The sequence below is a fragment of the Vombatus ursinus genome, unplaced genomic scaffold (assembly GCF_900497805.2).
Source record: "Vombatus ursinus unplaced genomic scaffold, bare-nosed wombat genome assembly UNPS02014808.1, whole genome shotgun sequence".
Taxonomy (NCBI): Eukaryota; Metazoa; Chordata; class Mammalia; order Diprotodontia; family Vombatidae; genus Vombatus; species Vombatus ursinus.
Window position 1 is genome coordinate 5,097,200 of NW_020954586.1, and position 27,950 is coordinate 5,125,149.

Sequence of the window (27,950 nt, forward strand, 5' to 3'; positions counted from 1 at the left end):
TGCTGATGAGAAGGGCTACCTCTGACCTTGGCCATGAGAAGGGCTACGTCTTCATTGCAGATTGGTGAGGAGGAGATAGTAAGGAAAGTTGGAATCATGTGAGATGGGAAGAACAGGAGAAAGAGGAGTTCTAGGGGAATTATAACAGTTTTTTTTTTTGGTGAAGTATGAAGTGAGTTCTGCAGCTGAAGGGGTGGGGACAAAGGGTGCCAGGAAGCTTGAGGGAAAATGAGATGATTTGGAACAGCTGCTGTTGAGAATGGGCTAGGGGATAGATTAGGGAGGAATAGAACATCTGCCTTGCTGAAGTGAGGGTCCAGTAGATACTAGATTGCCTACTATGCTGGGCCCAGGAAGCATGATATAATGATTTCCGCCAGTTCCATTCAAGAGTTTATAACTGGGGGTAAAGGAAGTGGTATTTATATCTATCTATTTATCTTCTATCTACCTCTCATCTCCCTCTCTCTCTCTCTCTTTCTCCAGCTATCAATCTATCTACCATCTACCTATCATCTTTCTATCCTTTGCCATCGAGCTGTCTATTTATCTGCCTCAGACGACCCCTGCTGCTGATCTGCTACTCTGAGCCATCCTTTCCCCCAACCACATCAATGATTGGCAACCTGCCATAGTGGACAGGATAGGATATTTCAAGCTGGAAGTCACCTTGGAGGCCATCTAGTTCATCTCCCCCAGACCCATTTTACTTAAGAGGAAACTGAGGCTTCAAGAATGTAAGTGGCTTGCCCAAGGTTGCAATAATAACAGATATTAAGTAAGGGTTGGAGAAGGCATTTTGTAGAAGGTGGGATTTTAGCTGGAACTTGAAGGAAGCCAGGGAAACCAGGAGACAAAGATGAGGACTGAGGGACAGTCAGAGAAAATGTCCAGAGCTGAGAAATGGGTGCCTTCTAACTCGAGCAGCAAGGAGTAGATTCATTGTTACTACATGTACAAGTACACAGTGGGGAGGAAAGTCTGGAGGGAAACGTGTTTGTGGGGGGGGGGTGGGGGAGATGGGGGCAGTAGTGCTAAGTTGTGAAGGGCTTTGAACACCAAACAAAGGATTTGTCACTGGATCCTGGAAGTGAAAAGAGCCATTGAAGCTTATAGAGTCGGGGGTGACATGGCTGGGATCTCTCAGATCCATCGTCTGCACCCTGCACCAGGTGACTCTGACAGTCAGCTGTAGAGAAGGGGCTGATCTGAAGGGGCAGACCAAGTGTCCTTAGAGTAGTTCCCTCCACCAATGAGATCTATGGTCCCAAGTATTCATTCCTTCAGCTCGCAGAGACTGTGTTTGCTTATAGTGAGTCAGATGCCATGTTTTGCTGGCTCTGAATCAACATTGAAATGCTAATGCTTTGTGTCTATAGGGATTTGGGGACCTTTAGCATTGATTAGCTCATTACCCCCAAGTTTCAGGGGGCCAGAGTACAAGAAACCTCACTATAGCTGTGTGACTCAGGGCAAGTCACTTAACCCCAATTGCCTTTAAAAAAAAGAAAAAGAAAAAGAAACCTCATTGGTTGTCTATTCCAGCTGCCGGCCAGTGCATTCAGCCATACTGCTACTGCCCTCTGCTGGCGAAGCAGGACCTTCGGGTGTGCAGTGGCCAGCTCTGCCCTGTTTGGCCTTTGTCATTACAACAACCCAGCTCTCTAGACAACCGGAAGGGAGTCTAGACTCCCTTCCAGGGCCCACAGGCTGAGAGCAAGGCCCTACTTGGGAAGATTGCCCTTTATTTCAAGAAAACTTTTCCCTTCAGGCCTGGCAAGATTTGTGACCAAGAACACCCAGCTCCATCTATCCCCAGCTATGAAAGTAGGCCAACACCCTTCCATTCTGGGTGTTCCAGGATCCTGCCCATTAAGTCAAACAAATCTCTAGCTTCCTGACGCAATAGCTGTGGTTATTGTGGGACAGTAAACAAAAGTGAGCTGGGTATGGCACTCTTTTGTGTAGACCAACTTTTGTGTAGAGACCAACTACCTGTTGGGAGTCAGAAGACTTGAGTTTAAATAACAGCTCTGCCACTAGGCAAGTCTCTTAACTTCTCTGGGCTTCTGTTTCCTCCTAAAGTTCCTCTAAAGTGCCTCCAGCTCTAAATCTAAATCTGTGTTCAGATCTTGGCTCTGCCGTTACCACCTGGGTGACCTTGGAGTGGTCATTTAACCTAAGCTCTCTGGGCCTGATTCTTCAGCTGTAAAATGAGAGTTGGATTAGGTGATCTCGAAGGTCCCTTTCAGTCCTAAATCTGGGTTTCTGTGGTCCATGAATCTCCAGCCAGCAACTTCTCTCAGATTTTCTGAATCTGGGATTTCTCATTAGCAATGTGACCTTACCCTCTCAGAGACTCAGGTTCCTCATTGGTAAATTACTCTGTGACTGTGACCCCTGATTGCTCTGAATGAAGGCCCTGGTCAATCTGGGGAAATTCACAGATGCTGCCCTTATCCCATGAGGACACACACACGTGAACCCCAAGCCATGCCAACTGGGAAATAGGATTGGGGGCTGGGGAGTGCACCTGACCCCCTCCTATGTGCATTACCCCAAGTTAAAAACAGAAGAGAAGATCCTGAACCACCACTGTAATGTTTGGGCAGAATGTGTGCTTTCTTAAGCTACATCAAATGTTGAGAGCCAGTAAGGACTGCCCCTCCACAGAAGTCCTCTGGAGCTTTGCAGTGACTAGGAGGGGACCCTGGGCTCCTGAGGATTATGGCAGCAGAGCATACGAGAGGCAGTGGGGTATAGTGTCAAATAGACTAGAATTAGAATCGGGGTTTTTGTCCAAATCTTAACTCTACTACTTACCTCTGGGGAATTGTGGGTTTCTAGGGACTTCTAGGGACCTCTGTTTCCTCATCTGTAAAAGGAAAGGGTGGGACAAGAGGGTGTCTGAGCTCTTTTCCAGATCTAGAGTAAGAGTCTAGGAATTCTGGAAGGTCCTGCTGAGCAAAAAAGGCCTGGAAATGGGCTTTGTATCTGTTGTCTGAAGACCATCCTAGCTAAGTTCTGAGAGGTGCGATTGTATAAATACAGTGAGCTTACGTATCATAGACACAATACACTGATATATACACTGTATACATGTATATAATGTGGTGGTATTGTGTAAATACAGTCATATTATATATCATATGTACAATACAGTGGTGTGTACAATGTATAAGTATACGTAATATGGTGACATTGTATAAATATAGTGATATTGTGTATAATATAGACATACAGTGGTATATACAATGTATATATGTATATAATATAGTGATATTGTATAAATACAGTGATATTATATATCATATAGACAAAATGGTAATGTATACAATGCATACATGTATACAATACAGTAATATTGCATATCATATAGATAATACGGTGATATATATATACTGCATACATGTATATAATATGGTGATATTATATAAATACAGTGATATTATATATCATATAGACAATATAATGGTATGTACGATGTACATATGTATATAATACAGTGATATTGTATAAATATAGTGATATTGTCTATCATATAGACAATATGGTGATGTATACAATGTATATGTATATATAATACAGTGATACTGTATAAATACAGTGATATTGTGTTAGAGTGCTATTATGTAAATGCTCAGGGTCACCTATGATTCTTTGCTATTACAAAAGCAGCTGCTGTAAACATTTTGGCATTAATAATGATGATGATGATAATGACAATAATGGTACATTAGTATATATGGGACCAAGGAATCTCTGTTCCCAGAATTAGAGGGCTAGAGTTGGAGTCAGAAGTTGTTGGGTTATTTTAGGTGTGTGTGACTCTCTGTGACACCCTTTGGGGTTTTCCTGGCAAAGATAGTGGAGTGGCTTGCCATTTCTTTCTCCAGCTCATTTTACAGATAAGGAAACTGAGGCAAGCAGGATTAAATGACTTGCCCAGGGTCACACAACTAGTAAGTGTTGGATCATATTTGAACTCAAGTCTTTTTGACTACGGGCCTTGGGCTCTATCCACTGCACCACCTAGCTGTCTGGGGTCATAAGACTTTAATTCAAATTCTGGCTCTCACAGTCACTCCTTGTGTGTGCTTTTATCCAAGTTACTTCAAGTTTCTGAGTCTCAGCTTCTTCATCTGTGAAATGAAGGGAGTTGAACTCTAGAACTCTAAGGTTACTTCAGCACTAACTTTGGTTCATTTCCTGTGAACCAAACACAATACTCCGGATGTGATCTGATAAGGGTGGAGTAAAGTGAGGCTTGAAGTCTTACTTCTTTACCTCCCTTACCTTCTATGTTATTCCTTTCTTAATTCAGACTGAGATGGAATTCAATTTCTTGGCTGCCATTCATACTGTTGGCACATGTCAAGCTTGTTGTCTTCCAAGACCCCCAAATCTTTTTCAGATGAATTATGCTGTTTTAGTCTCTTTTACTAGATTGTCTTCACTCATAATAACTAGCCCCTGGCTAAGATTCTGATCCAAATTCACATTTCATAAGCTGACAGCCAAAATGCTCCTACATGGAACCAAGGTTACATGCAAGAACAAGGCCAATGATAAAAACAAACAAAAAACATCCTCCCCCAAACCAAATAAACAAACAAACAAACAAAAAATCTTGCAGGTTAGGAACCAAAGAGCGTTCTACTTAGTTCCTCCATGCTATGTGCTGTTTCAAAAAATTGAATGGGCAAGAGCCATTCCCCATTAGATAAATGATCAAAGGATATTAACAGGAGTTTTCAAAAGCAAGAATGCAAGCTATCAACAAGCATATAAAAAAACTGCTCCAAGTCACTAATAATAAGAAAAATGCAAATTAAGAAAATTCTGAGGTTCCACTTCACACCTCTCAGAGTGGCAAAGATGTTTATAAAAGGAAAATGACAATTGCTGGAGAAGCTGTGGGAAGATAGGCACACTAATGTACTCTTGATGGATCTAGGAATTGGTCCAGCCAGCATGGAGAGCAGTTTGGAAGTATACTTCACTCCCCCTGAATCACTCAGCTAGGCTTACTTTTGACTGAGCAATTTTCCTAACAGGTTTATATACCAAGGAGATCAAAGAAAAGAACGATGCACTAGCAGCATTTTTGTTGTTACTGTAGCAAGGAACTGGAAACTGAGTGGGTACTTATCAAATGCAAATGGCTAAACAAATTACGGTGTAGGAACATTATGGACAAAATGGACAGATTCTCATATACCTGGGGAAAATGATATGAGTGGATACCACTCATAGTGGTATAATGGCTACTTCACTGGTAGAGTAAAGTGAACAGAACCAAGTGGACAGTTGATACAATAACAACAATATTGCCAAGGAAAACAACTGTGAAATACTGAAACTCTGATCAACACATGACCAACCAGGGCTCCAGAAGACTGATAAGGAAACATGTTCCTATATCTTGGGAAAGAAGTGACAGGCTAGAAATGCAGAATGAGTCATACATTTTTGGAGACCAATGTGTCAGCAGTTTAGCTGGACTAAACTTCTTCATTATGGGTGAAAGTTTTTGTCTTTTGAATAGAGAATTATGAGAGAGAAGGCAGTAGGTAAGGAGAGTGATACAAAAATAACAACAACAACAACAGAAAGGAACATCAGCGAGACATTTAAAAATCACAGAAGAGAGCAGAAGGATGTTCAGATGGGGGCATAGACATGTAGAACAGTTTTGTTACTATCGTGTTAAATTTAATATAGTTTTTAAACCTGTCTATAATAGGTCACAGTTTTGTATACAATCCTCTTTTTCTGCTTGGCATGTGGAAATGTTCATATTTACTAATATTTGTTAGGTTCAAAATAGGATTTGAACTCCAATCTTTCTGACTACCAGTTCCATGTGCTGTCTCACATGTCATGTAGCTGCCTAATAGCAGTACTGTCTCTTTTGCCAGAGGACTCCAAGGAGATGGAGCACTCATGCCCCAAGTGTCCATTCTCATCACAGAGGATGGCTGCATCATGGATAGCAAAGACACTAAACCAAAGAAAACCAGGCCTTTTTGGAAAACTCAGATGCTCTGCTGTGGGAGAGAATTACGTTCCTATTGGTCCAGCCACTCAACTACCGAAAGACATCATTTTCCTCTTTTAAATGGAAGGACACTAGAGGAAGCAAAAGCAGAAAAGGAAAACTATAGACCAATTTCCCTAATGAATATTGATGCAAATATTTTAAATAAACTGCTAGCAAGGAGATTACAGAAATATATTACAAAGATCACACACCGTGACCAGGTTGGATTTATATTAGGAATACAGGGCTGGTTCAACATTAGGAAAACTACCAGCCTAATTGACCACATCAATAACAAAAACAACAAAATTCATATGATTATATCAATAAATGCAGAAAAAGCTTTTGATAAAATATAACACTCATTCCTATTAAAAGCAACAGAAAGCATAGGAGTAAGTGGAACTTTCCTTAAAATGATAAGTAGTATCTATCTAAAACTGTCAGCAAGTATTATCTGTAATGGAAATAAGCTAGAAGCCTTCCCAATAAGATCAGGGGTGAAGCAAGAATGCCTATTATCACCATTATTATTCAACATTGTACTAGAAGTGCTAGCTATAGTAATAACACAAGAAAAAGAAATTGAAGGAGAAAACATAGGCAATGAAGAAACAAAATCATCACTTTTTGCAGATGAAAGAGAACCCTATGATGATATACTTAGAGAACCTTAGAGTCAAAGAAAAAACTAGTCAAAACAATGGACAACTTTAGTAAAATTGTAGAATATAAAATAAAACTACCCAAATCATCAGCATTTCTATATACTACCAACAAAACCCAGCAGGAAAAGAAAGAAAGGGAAATTCCATTTGAAATTACTACAGACAATGTAAAATATTTGGGAGTCTACATGCCAAGACACACACAGAAACCATATGACATAATTAGAAAGACACTTTTCACATAAATAAAAACAGATCTAAATAATTGCAGAAAAGTAATTGCTCATGGGTGGGTTGAGTCAACATAATAAAAATGACAGTACTAATTTAATTTATTTATTCAGTGCCATGCCAATTAAATTACCAAAGAATTACTTTATAGAGCTAGAAAATAATAACAAAATTCATCTGAAGGAACAAAAGTTCAAGACTATCAAGGGAATCAATGAAAAAATGTGAAGAAAGGTAATCACCAAAACAAATTTAGCACTGAATAAGAAATAGAGTGATTGATTAATGGAATAGATTAGGTACACAATATACAGAAAGAAATAAGCACAGTAATTGAGTGTTTGATGAACCCAAAGATGCTAGCTTTTGGAGCAAGAACTTACTATTTGAAAAAAAAAAAAAGTTGCTAGGAAAACTGGAAAGCAGCCTGGCAGAAACTAGACATAGACTAATATCTTGCGCCGTATACCAGGATAAACTCAAAATGGATATATGATTTAGACCCAAAGGATGATATCATAAGCAAATTAAGAGTATGGAAAAAATTTACCAGTCAGATCCTAGGATGGAGAAGAGTTCATGACCAAACAGTGGATAAAGAGGATCATGGGAAGATAATTTTGACTTTATTAAATTTAAAAGGTTTTGCAAACAAAAAAGCAGTGCAGCCAAAATTAGAAGAAAAGCAAGAAACAGGGCAGGGAGAAGGGGTTTACAACAAGTTTCTCAGATAAAGGCTTCATTTCTCAAATATATAGGGAACTGAACCAAATTTGTAAAAATAAAAGCCATTCCCCAGTTGATAAATGGTCAAAGGATATGAACAGGCAGTTTTCAGAAGAAGAAATCAAACTCATCAATATGTAAAAAATGTAAAAAATGCTCTAAATCTCTAATAATTAGAAAAATACAAATTAAAACAAGTCTGAGGTACCACCTCACATCCATCAAATTGACTAAGATGACAGATAAGGAAAAAGACAAATGCTGGAGAAGATGTGGGAAAACAGGTACACTAATGCACTGTTGGTGGAGCTGTGAACTAGTCCAACCATTCTGGAGAATATTTGGAAAATAATTTGGAACTATTCCCAAGGGTCTATAAAATTGTGAATACGCTTTGACTCAGCAATCCCTCTACTAGGTCTATACTCTAAAGAGATAAAAGGAAAAGGATTCATATGTACAAAAATATTTATAGCAGCTCTTTTTGTGGTGGTAAAGAATTGGAAATTGAGGGGATGTCATCAATTGTAGAATGGACAAGCAAATTATGGCCTATGATTGTGATGGAATATTATTGTGCTATAAGAAATTATTAAGGACATGGTTTCAGAAAAACTGGGGAAGACTTCTAAGAATCGATGCAAAGTGAAGTGAGCAGAACTCAGAGAACAATGTACACAGTAATAGCAATATTGTAATAATAATCAACTTACTATGAGTGAACAACTCAGGAACTCTGATCAATACAATGATCTGAGGGAATTCATTCTTGATCCTGTATTTTATATTTGATTTTACTCTGTGATTTTTTTCTGTCACCATATTCTGCATGCCATATAATAAGCCTGTGCCTCTTTGTGCTAAAGTTCAGCCCCTCCCTCTCTCCAGTTAGACATCAAAAGTTCAACTTTCTCACAAGTGCTGCTAGTTAAATGCTCTCACAAAACATTATCTTAGCCTTTCCTTTGAGGTTTTTGGGGTGTCCCTGAGCAGCCAGGACAATCTGATCTCATCCCATCTTTAACGATTAAGATGGCCTTGTCTGATTCCCTACTCGTTAGCAATTCTGTCCTTATCAGCAACCTCGGGATGCAGCTAGGAACTGTACATTTACAAAGGCATTCCTTAGAGTTAGAGGTGGTCCTCACGACATGTGGGGGCTATGCCCACTTCCTTTGGTGCAACCAATAATGTTCTTTTATCTCTGTGATGCTGGCCAATTTGATGATTTCTGTTCTGTTCTTTATTGTATGCTTTTAACAATGTATTGCACCCTCAATTCAGTGTCTTCTAATCAGAAGCAGGGCCATTTGACCTATTGTTTATTATCAGGGCACATGCCCCTGTCAATAAATAATGTTTTGCTTGGAAAATTACCTCAGTTTACCTCTGTTAAATTTCATTCACAACAGATTCGTGACAATTCCAAAGAGCTCATGATAAAAAGTGCTATCCACATCCAGATAGAGATCTAATAGACTCTGTGTACAGACTGAAGCATATTTTTTCCCTCTTTCTTTATTTTTCTGGGTTTTTTTAAAAATAACATGGCTGATGTAGAAACATGTTTTGCATGACTTCGTATGTATAATAGATATATTGTTTCTTGTTTTTTCAATGGGTGGGGGAGGGAGTGGAGGAAGAGAAAGAATTTGAAAATGAAAATAAAAATTTTTAAAAAGTACCCTCTAGCTTCATTTAAAAAATATGAAAGGACCCTTCTGCATGAATGAAGAAGAGTACTCCCCCGCCTAGGGAAATTGGAGTGCCATAGTTGCCCTAATCACAGAAGGTATTGCTGTATTTAGTAACATAGTTGACTGAGTGGCTTTGACCTGGTCAGGATAAAAGGCCTTCAGTCATCAAAGCAGCCACTCATCCCGATGACCTCTTGTCTATCAACACTGCGACTAGGAGGAAGAGCATCAGATTTGGTTTTGAAATTCCCCTGGACTATTATCCCAACTGGGGCCATAGGATCTCGGCTCTGGAGCTGAAAGGAACCTCAGAGAGACCATTTGGTCCAACTCCCTAATTTTACACAGGAGGAAACTGAGGCCCAAGGAAGTTAAGTGACTTAGTTTACTAAATCTAGAGTTTGAGCGATCTCATGAGTCATGCAATCCAACCTCCTTATTTTACATTTGAGGAAACTCAAGCTATGTGGCTTACCCAAGGTCACACAAGTAGTAGGCATCAGAGGTAATATTTGAACCTAGATTTGACTCCAGAGCCGAGACTCCTTTCACCTTTCATGCTGTCTCCAGGACACTAGCTTTGCCACATGCCAATTGCAATGACTTGAGGAATTCACTTAATTTCTGTGAGTCTTGGTTTGCCCATCTGTAATATGGGAGGCATAATAATAGTTGATTTGCCTACCTCATAGGGCTATTGAGATCCTAAAATCATATCTGTGGAAATGCTTTGTAAATTACAAAGATCAATACCCATGTTAAATTATACTTAGCCCAGTGTCTGGAACATAGGATCTTAATAAATGTTTAATGGTTGACTGACTGAAGTTATTATATTATCATCCACAGAGGGTGATAAGAATCACACAGTTTTCAGATCATCTATAATTAGTAACTAAATGGTTGGTTATCTCGGTGTGAGGCCCTGATCCAGTGACCATGGAATCGAATCCTACGGGAGAAAATAAATCATACTAACATTGATATTCATGATATCATTGAATCCAAAAGACATAAGGAAGTCACAGACAAAGGGAGGGGTGGCTCAAAGGTCCTCTCTGGGAAATCAAATGAAGGAGTTGGCAGTTTGCTTCATTATGAGGCTGAAAGGAACAAGAATCATCATTTCATGGAACACTTGGCCTTCCATCTTGTCTTATAGAGTGCATTATTAGCATAAGTAAATAAACTGCCAGGAAGACAAATGCAGCTTCTGTGCCAACATTTGTTGCAGAGGATGAAGAGGCTGGGAAAGTCCACCAAGAGTTTGGCACTATCTTCTAAACCAAGTCAACATCCAGACTTATATTCAATGACTTTGGTGCAAGGAGAAGATGATGAAAAAGAATATTAGAAAATATGGCTGAGGATTAAGAAACGGCCTTAAGGGATCGATGACTTATAAGCTCAGAGTGGAACTAGAAGCCTCATACTTTCTTTTAGAAGACAGTCAGAAGACACCAGATGGGATGTATACTGAACCTCATCACCCCTTCCCCCCGTTTGATCAATTTACCAGACAGGAAATGCCCAGATACCAATATGGTAGTTATTTTTGTAGAGCATAGTTTAAGAATTAATAGCAAATCAAAAGAAAGGAGAAACATGAGAAGACATTGGGTGGAATTACAGCAGTTCTAACCTGAGCTACTCCAAAAACATCTACTGTTACCAAAAAAATGGGAAATGGACGAAGAAAAAAACACACAAAACTATTACTGTGTCCTATAACTGATACAAATCAATCATCACAATAAGGAGGTCAAAAGATCCCAGAAAACAAACCAGCCAGCAAGAAATACTTGATCTCTTTGCCAAGGGCAAAATGGGTTTAGAATATAAACTCATTTGCAGAACATGACAAAAGATTATGATGGAAGATTGTGAGCAGGTCAGTTCACAAAACAATGTAGAGCAGTAGCAAGGCCAGTGAATCAATAGAAAGTTTGAGTAAGGCACACTTGAGCCAGATCTTTTGCAGAGGCTGGTGGATCGCTTGTCAGGGTGTTGCAGAGTGGATTCCTATTCAGGTAGGAAGTTAAACTAACTGAACTCTGAGCTCAAATCCCACTCTAAGATTCCAGGCTTCCCTGACTTTATAGCCACACTTTATATATGACTGTCAGGTACATAAAGGCCATTATTTGGAGGAAGGGGAAAGGAATAAGTATATAGGACCTACTGTGGTCTAGGCACTGTGCTAAGTACTTTCTACAAACATTTCATTTGATCCTCACAGCAACCTTTCAAGGTAGGCACTTTTATTATCCCCATTTTATGGTTGGGGAAACTGAGGTAAACAGAGTTGGGGGTGGATTTGAACTCAGATCTTCCTGACTGCAGGCTCAGTATTCTATTCACTGTCCACCAATTGGTCATGATCCAATAACCACATAATCCTCAACCAAGCTCCTTTCTGCCCTGATTTCCCAGCTTCCTGTTGGCCTCTGAGTTGCAGGCCTAGGGTGAGGTATTCTTCTGCTGACACTCTCAAGCCACCGAGCTTACTTGCCAATGAGGAGGCAAGTGTGACCTGACACCAGTAGTATTCAAAGTCAGGACCTGAGGTGTGGCTGTTGGTCCTTTATTTCTGCTGTGCCCCTGCCCCCTGGCAAGTCCCCAGAGCGGCTCTGACAAGAGAGGGATGGGAGAGAGGCAGCGTTCCAGGGAGGGATTTCTCCTCTGCCTGATTCTCTGTGTTCTGCTTCAAGGTAAGATGGGAACCGGGGATGGGGATGGAGCAGAGCTGGCTTCACCCTAACCCCTTCATTTGATTTTCCCCCCTATCATACCTATCTCTTGACTTTGCTCCTGTCCCAGATAGAAACTTAATTATGCTGGGCCTTGACCCTTCTGGACTACCTCCCTCTGTTTCTATTTAGCCACTTCATCTCTGCTGCCCACCTCTCTAATTCTTTCATTCCAGGTAAAGCACCCATACCCACAGTATCCAGGTGCCCACTGACATTAAAACTAATACACCTGCATTATGCTATCTCCCAACCTCTGGAGACAAGTGATGTGGATTAAGTGATACTGAAATATATTTTTAAAAAATTTTATTGATAGATTTTGTTTTTACATCACCTATATTTCCAAATGTATCCATCTCTCTAGGGGAGCAGCTAGGTGGCACAGTGGATAGAGTGCCAGGCCTAGAGTCAGGAAGACTCATCTTCCTGAGTTCATATCTGAACTCAGACGCTTACTAGCTGTGTGATCCTGGACAAGTCACTTAACCCTGTTTGCCTCAGTTTCCTCATCTGTAAATGAGCTGGAAAAGGAGTGGCAAACAACTCCAGTGTCTTTGCCAAGAAAACCCCCAAATGGAGTCATGAAGAGTTGGATGCAACTGAAAACAACTGAACAACAACCCGTCCCTCTATTTGCTCTCCCAGAGAGCAATCCTTTATAAGAAAGGATAAAAAAGGGAGAAATAAGCAATATTAATCAACATACCCCCAAAAGTATGACAACATATTCAGCACTCCACACCCATAGTTCCCCACCTATGCAATGAAGTCTATGGGGGAAGGGAGGGGCCTTCTCACATCTCTTCTTTGCAACCAAGGTTGGTCATCATAATCGCGTAGAGTTTGGTTTCAATTGATTTGTGGTGGTTAGTCTTTCTATTTACATTGTTGTAATCATTGGGTAGATTTGCTTTCTTGGTTCTATGTGTTTTACTTTGTATCACTTCATACAGGTCTTCTCATACTTCTTTGTATCCGTTATATACATGATTTCTTACAACATAATAACATTTCTTTATATTCCTATGCCACAGTTTGTTTAACTATTTCCCCAATCAAGGAGTGTCTACTTTGTTTCCAGTTCTTTGCTCCTTCAAAGAGGGCTGCTACAAATAGATGGGTTTATACATTTATTATTATTATTTACAAATTTATTTATCATATTTATTATGTATTTTATGAAAGGCAGAATGGCATAAAGGATAGAGAGCCGCCCTCAGACCTTGGAGCTGACTGTGTGACCCTAGGCAAGTCACAATCTCTCAATGTCCTCGGCAACTCTCATGGACCATAAGTTGCTGAGCTGGGGTCGATTTGTATTGGTAGAGGGAGTTTCCTCACCTGGAAGTTCCCTTTACTGAGAAAATTATAAGTCCAGTTCTATCTCTATTCCCAAGCACTTTGTGCTTTACTCAAAATAACCTTGTGAGGCTAGTAGTGTGGGTCTCATTAGCCTCATTTTACATATCAGAAACTGAGATATGATGGTCAAGGTCACACAGCCAGCAAGTGGAGACACTGAATCCCCAAACCAGATCTTCCTACTTCTGTTTTGTACTCATTGGGATCTTTTTTGCCATTTATATTACAAAGGGATAGGGGGATATGGCAGGAGGAGGGTCAAAGACTATATTAAATGAGAAATGATAACTGGCACCACTAGAAGACACCCCTTCAAGGGATTCTGCCCCTGGCCCAAGAAGAGATTAGATCTGTAGGTCGTCTGATGGGATCCATCTACATAATAGAATATAAACTCTTCAAAGGCAGGGATTGTTTCATTTTTGTCTCTGTGAGCCCAGCACCCAACACAGTGCCTGGCACAGAATAGGCGCTTAATGAGTTCCATTGAATTGGACACAGAGTAATTAATCAGTGAGGGCCCCAGATGTTGGTGATGGTGACTTCCATGGTTCCTTGGAAAGATGACTGAGTCTGGGAACCCTGTAGAACAAAGCCTCTAAAGGGCTAACCCAAGGCTCTCCCTTTGGTGCTTTCTTCACCATCTTTGCTGATAACTGCATGAAGGACTAAATAACATACTCATTAAATCTGTAGATGAAGTAGCACAAGGAGGGACAGCTATTGTTAGATAACACAACTGAGCTCCCCAAAATCTTGATGGGTTAGAAGGATAGGACAAGTCTAATATGAAAAAAAAATACATTTAATTGGGATAAATATCAAATACTACTCCTGGACTCAAAATACCAACTTCACAGTGTAGAACATGGGAGCCATGGCAAGAAAACAATTCATGTGAAGAGGAACTGGGGGTCTAGTGGGATGCAGGAACAACATGAATCAACAGCGTGTCACAAATGTCAGAAAAGCTAATGCAAGCTAAGGCTACATGAAGGGAGGCTCAGGGGCCAGAAGACAGGAGGTGATAGTCTGGCCAGCTCACCTCCACGGGTATTGGGTTCAGTTCTGGCTGCCTCATTTTAGAAAGAGCAAGGCCATGACAAATGCAATCTGAGGAAGGCAACCAGGATAAGGGAAGGGCCTGGACATCACGCCATTCAAGGCACAGTTAAGGAAGCAGAGACTTAACCTGGAGAAGAAAGAATGCTGGCTCTGGAGTTGAAGGAATTGGGTTTAAATTCCAGCTGTGCCCATCCTGAGCAAATTTTTGTTGAGTCATTTTTCAGTCACGTCCATTTTCTTGTGTTTTCTTGGCAAAGATGCTGGGGTAGTTTGCCATTTCCTTCTCTAGCTCATCTTACAGATGAGGAAACTGAGGCAAACTGGGTTAAGTGACTTGCCCAGGGTCACACAGCTAATAAGTATCTGAGGTTGGATTTGAACTCAGGTCTTCCTGACTCCAGGTCTGGCCCTCTACCCACTGCACTACGTAGGTACGCCTTAAGCAAATTACTCTTCTCTGGGACTCAGTCCTTATCTGTAAAATGAGGGGGTTGGACTATATGAGCACCTTTCCAAGTCTCATTCTATAATTCTTTGAAGACTCAGGGAGGACATTCTTTCTGGGTTCAAGTATTTGAAAGCCTGTCATATGGAAGAGGGATTAGATTTGTTTTCTTTGGTCCGAGAGATTAGAAGTTGGAGGAAATGACTAGAGAAGGCAGAGCAGAAAATTTAGACTTACCAGCAGAGAAAAAAACCCTAACAATCAGAGCTCTCTGCAATGGAATGGGCAGCTTCAAGGGAAGGGAACCCTTCCCAAGGAAACGGGGTCTTTAGATGTAAGCACGAGACGAAGTGGTGCAGTACCTAGAGCGCTGACCCTGGAGTCAAGAGGGCCTGAGTTCAAATCCAGCCTCATACAGTTAGAGATGTGTCACTTTGGGCAAGTCACTTGACCCCTGCCTGACTCAGTTTCCCCGTCTGTAAAATGGGGATAATAACAGCACTTCCTTCCCAGGGTTGTTGTTATCAAATGAGATAATATCTGGAAGGCACTTTGCAAACTTACAATACTACAAAAATGCTAGCTATCATTACTATTTTCCTAGATCGAGAGTCGGAAGGGATCTTAGCGGCCGTAAGTCAAGTTCTCCTTTTATGGAGGAGAAAATGAAGGCATTTGGAGGTGAAGTGACTTGCCCAGGACCATACATCCAGTGTGTGTTAGAGATAGGACTAGAACACAGATCTCCATGATTCTGAGGCTGGTTCTTATCTATTGAAATAGGAGATGGAGCACTGGCCTCGGAAGGCCACTTCAGACATTTTCTAGTTTTGTGACCATGGGCAAATCACTTTGTCTTTCTCTTTCTCAAGCACCTGATCTATACCAGTAGAAAGAGTTCTCTGTCCCAATGAAGACACAAGCTCGATCTAAAAAAAAAAAATGTGGAGCGGTTTCTGCTTCAGTTATGTCAGAGGAAATGGCCTTTGAGGCCCCGTCTCCTTCTGAGATGGGATTCTCTGAGTGCACGGCCAGGTAATATCCTATACGACAAATAACACCCTGAATTGTGACAATAATGATAATAATCGCCCAGATAATCTCTTCCTTGCTTCTTTGCATTCCTGCACAAGGGGACAGACCTGGGTGGTGAGAGGAAATGAAGGCCGATTGCTCCTTGACCCGGATGGAAGGTCTAGGGCAAGGCAGGACATCCTAGGGATGGCCCACAAGTCTGGGGAGGTTGGGGGTAGGCCATCACTGACCCAGGGCTGCCTTTTCAGGTAGGTTTTGCATAGCGGCAGGAACCCTACAGGAAGTGAGGCCTGAGAACTACCGACCACAACAGCTTCCAGCCATTTGCCTACGAGACCATTTCATATGCCCTGGTCTGAGGGCACTGAGAATCAGCTCACTGTGAATCAGTGGTCACCTGGAGATTGGGGAAGGTTTGCATGGATCCCTTAATATGTCCTTTCAGTCTTCCCTCTGAAAAGGTCACCACAACCCAGAGCCTGTGGCCCTCTCATGTAAGAAACCACACGAGTGGTATTCTCTGTCTTCCAGGTTCCCCACCCCACACTGGCAGCGGTAATGCCTACACCATCAATTGCACGGGATTTGACCTGTATGGGGTGGACCCTGCAGCTTTCCAGTCGGTGTTTGATAGGAAGGCCTTCCGTCCAGTTATCAACAACAGCGTTCCCACTCTGGTCAACATCTCCTTCACCTTGTCTGCCATTCTGGATGTGGTGAGTCCTGAGCCCTGACCTCCCGGGACCCCAAATATGGAGGGAGGATAATGGAAAGAGTGTTGGCCTTGATGTCAGAGGACTGGTTCCAGTTTCCTGGCCCTCTGGTTACCTGTGTGGTGGTAGACAAGTCACTTTCCCGTGTAGGTCTAGCCCAAGATGACCTTTCTGCAATGAATTCAATTTCTCCCAAGTTGAATCCTATCAGGAATTTTCCACCAGCAGCCCAGACCCAATGGTCTCCACGGGGCAGTGGATAAAGCACTGGACTTAGAGTGAGCTGACAACTGAATTCAAATCCTGCCTGTGACACTTACTAGCTCTGGGACTCAGATAATAATGGTCAGCAAGTCCCTTGAAATCTCTAAGACTCAGTTTCCTCATCTGTAAAATGGGAATTGTTAGGATATCCACATTAGTGGAAGATTTCATAGGCATTATGTGAGCCTCTCTGGCCTCAGTTTCCCCACTTGTAAAAAGTGTAAGATATTTTGTAAAGCATATCATGCATAAAGTGCTTTTCAAACCTTTATGCCAAGCAGTATTATTGTTACCCCTGCCCCAAACCCTACTCTCGTCTCTTTGGCTTATTTATCTGCTTGGATTCATCTTCATTCCCTGGCTTATGGCTGAAAGACATATTTGTCACATGGGATAGATAGCCTAGGAACTTAAGAATAAGAAAAGGAGCTGGCATGAGGCTGGTCCTCCTGGGCTCCTCGAGCCTGATGGGACCCTCTTCCCTTAGGATGCCCATATTCAGCTGCTGACGTCTTTTCTCTGGGTGAATATGGTAAGGCCAATTCCCCTGCTGAGTTCCATTTCTTCTGCTCCTTGGATCACATTTATCATGGCTGTTGGGGCCCAGGGAATTAGACTAGGCCACTCCACGTTGAGTCAGTCATCTGTGTCTACCCAGACCTCCCTCTGTACAGTTGATCTCCGCCATTAGGGTGTAAGTTCCTTGGGGGCAGGGATGGCCTTTGCTTTTTGTTTGGATCTCTAAGTGTTTAGCCTGCCACCTGGTACCGAGTATGGGCTTGATCAATGTTTGTTGACTGGACAAACAAAGTTTCCTGGGCAGCCAGCCAGCCAAGAAGGCAGAGATGGAAGAAAGGCCCAGAGAAGGTGGGCAGCCCAGACCAAAGGGCCAGAGGTCAGGAGGTGAACACAGGCTCTCAACTCGAGAGTGCTGGAAACTCCACTCAAGGTCTCCCTGGAATTGAAGCCACTGGGGAGAAAGGTGGGACCTTGCTCAATAGTGAGGAGATTGTTGTGCGTCCAGGGTTTAGAAGTGAGAGAGTGGAAAGATCAGAGTTTGAGAGGGCATGACAAGGGAAAGAGACACTTATCTAGACAGCCAGCCGGCCCTGGTCATCTTTAGCCATTCTCCACTGTTCTGGACTTTAGATTTGGGACAATCCATTCATCAGCTGGAATCCAGAAGAGTGTGGGGGCCTCACCAAGATCAGTGTGGCGGCAAAGAACCTCTGGCTCCCGGACATCTTCATCGTAGAGTTGTGGGTATTAGGCCAAGAGGAAGAAGAGGGACTCCTCCCCCATCCCTCAGGGAAGGACAGTGTCCCGAAGAGGACACACCAACAGGATGTGGGCATCCAGGACTAGAATAGTGGGATGGAAGAGAGGCTGGGGAGTGGGGGAGAATTGGGGAGCACAGTATGACCAGACTATGACATCTTGGCAAAAATAGAAAGGGAGAAGGAACTAGAAGGTAAGTATACAGAGTGATAGAAAGAACAATGGCTTTGGAGTCAGAGGACCTGGGTTCAAATCCCACTTGTGATGCTTGGGACAAGTCATTTAATCTGCCTGAGCCTCAGTTTCCTCATCTGTAAAGTTGAAGGGGTTGGGCTAGATGGACTGTGAGGTCCAGCTCTGGCTGTAGGATCTGTGGTTCTGCTTCCCACACCTCTCCTATGCAGCGTGGATGTGGACCAGACCCCACCCAGTCTGTCGGCATATGTGCACAGTAACGGCCAGATCAAGTATGATAAACCCATGAAGGTGACGAGCATCTGTAATCTGGACATCTTCTACTTCCCCTTCGACCAACAGAATTGCACCCTAACCTTCAGCTCTTTCCTGTACACAGGTCAGTGTGGTGGGATTTCATAGACCCTCCAGTGCTTAGCACAGTGCTTGGTATATGGTTGGCGTTTCATAAATACTGGTCAAATCTAACGAGACGGGGTGGGGGTAGGGGTGGGGGTGTGTATATGGCATGCTTTGCAAACAAAGCACTATATATATTAGTTATTTATTATTATTATTATTATTATTGGTTGACACTCTCCAAATCACAAGCGATAGAAAGACCCAGAAAAGGGTCTCAAGATGATATTGAAAATGAGCTGAAGGGGATTTGTGGAAATTAGAAGAGATGAGGAAGGCCCAAAATGGTGGGGATGGCTGAGCCAGGAGCAATTTTGGAAACAGATTTGCAGAGTGGGAACCAGGCATCTGGGCACCCTAAAATGAGGATGAAATCTGCACCCCTGCTTGTCTCTGTCCACTGGAGGTTCACTGCTGAGCCCAAAATCTATACTGATATGCCATGGAGAATGGCACTTTCAGGTGTGAAGAGTGTGTGCATTTGTAGAAAATGGTATTTGAAAGTGCCCCTCAATGTCCTCCTGAGGACACAGGACCCAAATGCCAGTCTACCTTACTTACCCTCAGTCCCAGCACTGCTGATTCACTTGGATCTCCTCTGCAGTGGATAACCTGTTACTGGGCATGGAAAAGGAAGTGTGGGAGATCACGGACAATTCACGTGATGTCATCCGGACTCAAGGGGAGTGGGAACTCCTAGGCATCAACAAAGCAACCCCAAAGTTGGCAGTGGGTTCCAGTCTTTATGACCAGATCATGTTCTATGTAAGTCCAGATATACTTGTTTTGATCCCTTCTCCCCAAGCAATGCCATTGTGACCTGTTCCTGAGGCACCCAATAGAGGGCTAGCATCCATCTTAGCAGGTCCCATGACTTAAGCATGCTCTCTTTCCCATCTGTACTGGAGGAGAACTGGCAGATGGGCAGAAAGTGTAGGGAAGGGCCTATAAGCAGCACAAATGTCAAGAATGGAGCTGGCCATCTAGATGCCTCAAGTCAGAGGCCCTGAGTTCAAGTCCAGACTTTCTTCCTATATAAGCTGAGGTGAGTCACTTAAGCTCTGTGGTCTCAGTTTCTTCATCTGGAAAATGACTAGATGACTCTAAAGACACTTCTAGATCTATGAAACTAGAAAATTATCACCAGATTTGGTGAGCAATAAGAGGTCCTGACTGCCCCCAAACATCCGAAGAGGTTGTTTTCCTGGAATGGCAGGAGAAAAGCTGGAGAAGATATGAAGAATGAAGATCAAAATGCCCTTTGTTTCTGAAAGTATTGCAGCTTTTATCTTGTGGAGAGGACAAGAAGGATTATTGGTTGTTTTTTTGTTTTGTTTTGTTTTTGTTTCTTTTTTTGTGTTTTTTTATTTTTGCTTTTTCTTTTTTCTTTTTCTTTTTTTCCTTTTTTTGTTGTGTTTTTTCTTTGTTGTGTTTTTCTTTTTTTTTTAATTTAAAGAGGATTATTATTAAGAGACTTTGTTATCCTAACTGTACTGAATGGTGTGAGACAAAGCACAGTCTTCCCTTCCTCCCTTACTAGGAAAGTCCAGAATAATTGTTGAGTTAGACAAGAAAGTCAGGCGTTGTTCCGAGAAGCCACAGTGAAAATGTACTCTAGCTAAGTAATCTGTATGGGATCTATAGTTCTGCCTGTGGGTACATTACCATAGACTAGATGTTCAATTTCAGGATTTGGCACATGGAGTCCCGAAGGACTTATTCCCATATTTAATTTTATATTCCTTAGGTGTAGGGTAATCCAGGGATTCATTAATAAAACTTCAACATATATCTCAATGAAATGAGCTTAGAATCTCTACCGCAGTTCATAAAATCAGCTGGAGAAACCTTTTCTAATAGTCATTTTCATACCTCTCTAAATAGCAAATTCTTTAATGCCAACAGACAGCATGTCACAGTGGAGAGGGCTGGCCTTGGAGCCAGGAAGACCCAGGTTCAAGTATTTCTGCCTACTCATAGTGGCTGTGTGATCCTAGGGAAATTGGGTAACTTCTCAGTGTTCTGTCCAGGCAAATCTCTAAGCCTAAGCTGAAGAGAGGGTATGATGCTGTATGGTTGTTAGAGGGAGTTTCTTCATCTTGGAATTTCCTATGCCAATAAAACCGCAGGTCCAATTCCTATCCTTATCCTATTAATTATGTAATTAATTATAAAACAAAGACATGGTTCATCATTTTTAATCATATAGTAATTTATAATAATTATTTAACTGTACAAATGCATTGATTGTTAGAGGGAATTTCTTCATCTTGGAGTTTCCTACGCCAATAAAATCACAGGTTCAATTCCTACTCCTATCCCATTAATAATGTTATCAATTATAAAACAAAGATGGATAATTATTTATGGTAATATAATAATTTATAATAATTATTTGAACTGTGCAAATGATCCCAGCTAGAGTCATCTCAAACCATCCCTGTAGCAGCAGATGACTTCTCTTCACTTCTGAGAACATAGTCCCATACCATTGAGTATACTTGGGATGACAAAGTCTTTACAAGAATCCCCCTCATCTTCCTTACAAGATAAAGGCTACAGTACTATAAAGGGCATCTTCATCTTCTTTCTTTGTGAATTCTTCAGCTTTTCTCCTACCATGACAGGAAAACAACCTCTTCAACTTTTCTCAAGCCCTCACTCTTAAGAGTCTCCCTCTATACTCACCCTTCATAAAATTCTTTTATAGTGCAGTAGATAGAGCACCGGCCCTGAAGTCAGGAGGACATGAGTTCAAATCCAGCCCCAGACCAAACACTTGACACTTACTAGCTGTGTGATCCTGGGCAAGTCACTTAACCCCAATTGCCTAAAAAAAAAATTCTTTTTATAATGTTTCTTTGTAAAAGAAGAGTTAAGACAGTTCTAACAGGAAAAAAGTTCCTCTTCACCTTCTCATCTTCTCTACAAAATCCTCAAAGATCAAAGTTAAAACATGAATTTTTCTTGACTCTATACGGAGAAGCCAGTTATAACTATAACTCTTCTTTGCTTCTTAAAGAGACAATAGTAGTTTCTAAAGCGCTTTTGATATAGGGATTACATAAGTAAGTAAAATAAATAAAAAGTAAACATATAAAGGAATTTTGGGGAGGATAGTACTAGCACCTGGAGCAGGGATAGTTCAGTATAATTCACAAGTAGGTCCTTGTGCTGAGCCTTGAGGGAAGCTAGGGACCCTACGAGGCAGCAGTGAGGAGGGAAAAGACAGCTGGGACAAAGACGGAGATCCTGGAGATAGAATGGCATATCCAAGGAACAGCAACCAGCACAGTCCGGATACAATCCCGAGTGGGTGAAGGCCAGGAATGCACCGTAAGCCAACAGGAAGTGGCTGGAGCCAGGCTGTGTAGGGCTCTCATGACCAGATAGGAATTTGGGTTTTAGCCTTGAGGCAATAGAGAGTCTTTGGGGTTGACCAAGCAGGTGTGGGACACAGTTCAATCTAGACTTTAAGGTTGTCACTGGTGTCTGTGTGGGGACAGGACTGAGGGAGAAAGATCAAAAAGCTGGCAATGGTAAAAGTGGAGGATAAAAACTTTCCACACCACGGTAGAGGTAAGTCAGTCAGTCCATAAACATTTATCAAGCACCTGCTGTGTGCCAGGCACTGTGTTAAGTGCTAATTCTTAAAAAGGCAGACCTTTGGTGGTGAGTCTGAGATGAGAGGGCCTAGCTTAGGCAGAAAGGGAAGGAATCTTTCTTTACTGTGAAGTTCTGATACAGACTATCCCTGACTGCTCCCTCCCCCAAGTTCAGACACCCTTCATTCTCCATTTCCTCCTTCCCCCTCTCCTTTTCCAGGTGACCATCCGGCGACGGCCCAGACTCTATGTCATAAACCTTCTGGTGCCCAGTGGATTTCTGATAGCAATCGACGCCCTAAGCTTCTTCCTGCCAATCGAGAGTGGCAACCGAGCCCCTTTTAAGATGACCCTGCTGCTGGGATACACGGTCTTCCTGCTCATGATGAATGATTTATTGCCAGCCAGGGGCACCGCGCTCATCAGTATGGCTCCCTCCACTGTGGGGAAGGAGAGAAGTGGGAGGGTCTGGGGGGCAAGAGATCCTGGGAAAGAATATTATGACAGGATTGGGGTTGGGATTGGGGAAGGAGGCCACAGGAGGAGGTGAAAGTCACTCTGGCCCTTCCTCGCTGAGCCCCCCCCTCATATGACCCACAGGTGTGTACTTTGCTCTGTGCCTGTCCCTGATGGTGGTCAGCCTGCTGGAGGCTATCTTCCTCACCTACCTTCTGAATCTGGTTACTACACAGCCACCACCCATGCCCCACTGGCTCCATTCACTGCTGCGGTGCTACCTCAGAGCAACAGACTGCTACAAGAGGTCCCAGAAAGAAACCAGGGGCACAGGCCCCAGCCTCATCCACCTGCCTGGTAATTGGCATCAGTGCAATGACACTACTACTCTTCTTTTGCCCCAGCACCCTAAATAGTTCCACTTCTCTGTTCCTAATTGAGACATCCTTCTTAACCCGTGACCGATCCCCTGTCCTCAGGTGATAGGAAGCTAAGAACAATGGGCCAACTGAAACAAAGGGAAACATAAGGAGTTTAAACGTAAAGCTCTATGCTTGGGTTCAAAAAAAAAAATCGAATGAACAAGTACAGGATTGGGGAAACAGGGCAAGAAAATAAATCACATGAAAAAAATCTGGGGGTCTTAGGTGAGCACAAATTCCAGATGAATCAACACTTTGGCCAGATTGTCCGAGAAGTAGATGTAATCTGATGCTGCGTTGATTCAAGCACAGGGTTGCAAACAAAAGAGATGATTGTCCAGCTAACTTCATTCTAGTCAGGGCACATCAGGGATGTTTTGGTCAATTCAGGTTCCCACACTTTAGGAAGGACAGTGATAAGTGCAAAAGTGCTCGGAGATGGAACCAGGATGGTGAAGGGACACCAAATCCTGGTTCTGGGGGGGCCAATTAATAAAAGTGGATGGAATTTACGTGGCCCTCTAAATTTCACAAAACATACCTGAGTTTCACAAATAATCCTTGGAAGTAGGCACCACAGGCAACATTCCCTTTTTACAGATGAGGAAAATAAGGCCCAGAGAGTTGAAGTGACTTAATTATGGTCACACACACACACACAAACACACACACACACACACACACACACACACACACACACATTATTAAATGTCAGAGGCAGGATTTGAACCTAAGATCTGGCACTTTATCCTCTACGTCATGCTACCTCTCACTTAGTGGGGACAGGATAACCATCTCAAATTTTTGAAGGCTTGTCATGTAGATGGTGGAACAGAATTGTTCTGTTTGACCTAGAAGGAAGAAGTAGAATGATTGGAATTTGCAGATTTCAGCTTGATAGAAGAAAAAATTTCCCAAGCAATAGATCCGTCCAGAATTGTAATAGATTTCTTCAGGTGGTAGTGAGTTCCCACCCACAGAAGTCTTCCAGCAGCGTTTATATAATCACTTGGGTTCAGGTAGGACTTGGACTAAATGATTTCTGAGGTTTACACACACACACACACACACACACACACACAACACAACACATACATACATGTACACACATACGTACACATACAACACAACACATACATGCACATACACACATACATACACATATATACATACACACATACATGCACATACACACATACATACACACAACACAATACATACACACATACATACACATATGCACATACACACATTCACACACATACATCACACACACTTCTAACAATCCATGATTCTCTCTATAGGGCTGATGGAGCCAGTGGTTATGGCAGCATGGGTACCAGGCTCTAGCGAGGCCAGACTAAATGGAGACCTGGGATCAACAAAGGCGCCAATGGAACAGCAGGCCCAGGGGCAGCCGATGGTTAACTTGTGGGGGACGTTCTGCCTGATTCTGGACTCACTGCTCTTCTGGCTTTATCTGCTGTTCATGAGCTCCTCTCTCATCACAGTCATTGTTCTCTGGTGCTCCTAGAAGTGCAGTGACCCCCCCACCCCCTAACATCTGCTTACGCTGGCTTTCGGTGAACAACAAACCACCCCTATTCCCCTGGCCCAATGGTCACTCCTGTTCATGCCTCAGTTCACCCCCACTCGAGTCCTACTAACCAGCTTTAGCCCAGTGCTAGGCACTTTCCTGACTCCTTTAAAGCCAATATCCTTGTTCCTTCTCTCCTCCAGCTTCCTCTGCCCCTTCTATCCAGATCTAACCTCTTTAGCCCCTAAGAATCCCGCCCAGGGGAGCCATCAATCACTGAGTTGTCCTAATAAATCATTTTGCAGAGAGTGTGGAGTATTTTCTCAGAGCCTCAGAGTATTTTCTCATAAGCAGGCAGAATTTTAGAGATGAGCATTTTGATGAGCTGAGACTCCTGGGATGAGTCTTGCCCACTGACTATGGCAAAATGTCTATTGTCCCAGACTAATGAGAATCTTTTTTTTTTTAAGACTTTTCAGATTGTTTCCCAGACTTTTCTTGGGAAAACAACTGTTTTGTTTTAATTTTACATTCCTATCAAGTATTTACAAGTGTACACAACTTTTTTGTAAATTTCTAATTTGACCTTTCTACACTTACTTTCCTTCTCTCCTCTATCACTTAGGCTGCTTATTAACTGTAATCATGGAATGTCAACGATCGAAGAAACTTTAGAGATCATCTAATCCATCCCCTTCATTATATAAGAAAGTAAACTGATGCCCGGAGATAGGAAATGACTTATCCAAGGTCACAGACCAGTGAAAGGCAGAGTCAGAATTAGATCCAGGACTTTCAACTCCTAATGCTTTTCCCATCATAGTTGGACTTGAAAAAACTGGCAAACTAAAGCCCAACAGATATCAGGAGATGCTTTTCTCTTCTTCTTATCTCTCTTCTTCTGATTATTCATTCTCCACATGATTTCATAGGAAAGGGGCTTTAAAAAAGGCAAAGGATGGATTTTAAAAAATAGATCATTATATTTATTAGTTATGTAGAACCTGGAGTAACCTCTCACATGTTGGTCACATGGAAAAGGAACCTCCCCATTCCTCATTCCAGGCACTTTGGAGAGGTGCAAAGACACAGCTCATGAGCCCCTACCCATCCAGAGGATGAGTTTGTTCAAACAACTTTTAATTAAAAATTTAACTTAAGTTCAATAAAAAATGAAATAGCGTAGTGAATAAAGTGACTAAAAACGTTATCCCCCCATTCACCATGAGGCATACACTGTCCAGGTTACCGCACCATGAGTGAGGTGGGGACCATGTGCAGAGAACATGGCTGATTTAGGAAACTGGAATATGAGGAATGCCTGACCAGGGCACATGCACAGAAGGCATACACATGGGCAACATGGGGGCCAGGAAATATGGGAGAAAGAGAACCCTGGGGCAGCTAGGTGGCGCAGTGGATAGAGCACCAGCCCTGGAGTCAGGAGGACCTGAGTTCAAATTCGGCCTCAGACACATAACACTCACTGGTTGTGTGACTCTGGACAAGTCACTTAACCCCATTGCCTAGCAAAAAAAAAAGATAAAAAGAAAGAGAATGCCAAGAATGCATGTGGGCAGGGACCATTCATGGCTGGGCCAGCTTACATCTTGGAAGAGCAGAATCTCTGACGGCCTCTCACTGTGTTATCTCGTTGCTCTCACCTGGGTGTGTTATCTCTGCTGCCACACTGTCTCTTCATCCCACTGTAGATGGGCATCTTCTATCAATATGAATGTGAGCCATTGTTATCTTCCGGTCTCCTGACTCCTGCTGGGCTTTAGTTTGCCAGCTTTTTCAATTCCAACTATTGCTATCTCTGTTACCATCTACTGGGGGGTGGTAGCTAGAAAGTCACTCCCTACCAGGAAGAGATACCCCCCTTTTTATTGCATGTCAGTGGGCTATGAGCTACCACACTCAGGCAGGCCACCAAAAAAGGTAAATTCAATTATGAAGGAGGTTTGTGTGCAAAATGGATCAAGGACTCCAGATGGGGGGCTAGCCACCTTCCCTTTGGTTATAACACTTCTCCTGACCTTTCTTGAGTCTCCTTCCCTGCTGGTACTTTTCAGCACTGACAGTAGGAGATTCCTTAACGAAGGAGACATGTTAGGGGAAAAAAATAATGAGAACCCCATGTTCTTTTCTCTTCCATCTGAAACAGTTAGTTTACATAAATCTAGTGAATAAAGACATGCCATAAATCGGAATATTTCTGTATATACATACATTTTAGAAATAATTAAAAGCAAAACCAAACCTGCCCCAATGGGTGTTGAATTTTGCTGCTGGAAAGAACCCTATGCTATTTGGACTTGGCACATTTCTTCTGCTGGCTGTGGTATCGTAGGTTCCTCCTCAGTTTCCCCTCCTGGCTGTTACCCCCTCCTCATACACACACAGCTTGGTTCTCCAGAGAGCCAACCACCCCCAGACATAAGGCACTCTAGGTTCTTATTCCTAAAACTATATAGCTCATGACCTCCCCCTGCCCCCATCCCTGCACATTTTTTATAGTCTGCCAATAGATATAATTTGTTATTGTTCAATTATTTCAGTCTTGTCTGACTCTTCTTGACCCCATTTGGGGTTTTCTTGGCAGAGATACTGGAGTGGTTTGCCATTTCCCTCTCCAGCTCATTTTATAGGTGAGAAAACTGAGGCAAAAAGGGTTAAGTGACTTGCCCAAGGTCATACAGCTAGTAAGTGTCTGAGGCCAGGCTTGAACTCATGAAGATGAGTCTTCCTGGCTCCTGTCCCAGCACTCTGTACACTGTATTGTATACACCCAGTACACACGGTACCACCCAGCTCCTAATAGATAGAATTAGCTCAAAGCAAAGGCATTTTCAGAGACAACATCATAGGAACAAAACATCACCCCATAGATCTGGGGTGTGCTCTGCTCTGATGACTTTCAGAGTCAGTGGGAAGAGCGAGCTCTCACAAAGAGTGTGCCGGTGACAGGCAGACACTCGTAGACAGCCCACATGGGCCGTGTGACTCATTCCTCAGGCACAGCAGAGCCACGATGGCCTCTCTGCTTCAGGGAG

The 27,950-nt window shown here is 42.5% G+C and overlaps 1 protein-coding gene across 1 annotated transcript; it reads left to right on the top strand.

The window, feature by feature from the left end:
- Positions 1-1,129: 1,129 nt before the first annotated feature.
- On the top strand, positions 1,130-27,861 carry LOC114052650 (5-hydroxytryptamine receptor 3C-like). Its single transcript, XM_027875361.1, has 11 exons — positions 1,130-1,172; positions 16,557-16,741; positions 17,490-17,534; positions 18,152-18,261; positions 18,685-18,854; positions 19,479-19,639; positions 22,700-22,904; positions 23,080-23,292; positions 24,662-24,788; positions 25,098-25,202; positions 27,819-27,861. Exons 1-11 carry the CDS (start codon positions 1,130-1,132, stop codon positions 27,859-27,861), a joined length of 1,407 nt encoding a protein of 468 aa, XP_027731162.1.
- Positions 27,862-27,950: the final 89 nt, after the last annotated feature.

Coding starts and splice junctions, on each gene's coding strand:
- LOC114052650 (XM_027875361.1), top strand. CDS start 1,130: ATGGCTGGGATCTCTCAGATCCATCGTCTGCACCCTGCACCAG. Junction 16,742..17,489: donor TGTCTGCCATTCTGGATGTG/GTGAGTCCTGAG, acceptor CTCTTCCCTTAG/GATGCCCATATTCAGCTGCT. Junction 23,293..24,661: donor CAGCCTCATCCACCTGCCTG/GTAATTGGCATC, acceptor TTCTCTCTATAG/GGCTGATGGAGCCAGTGGTT.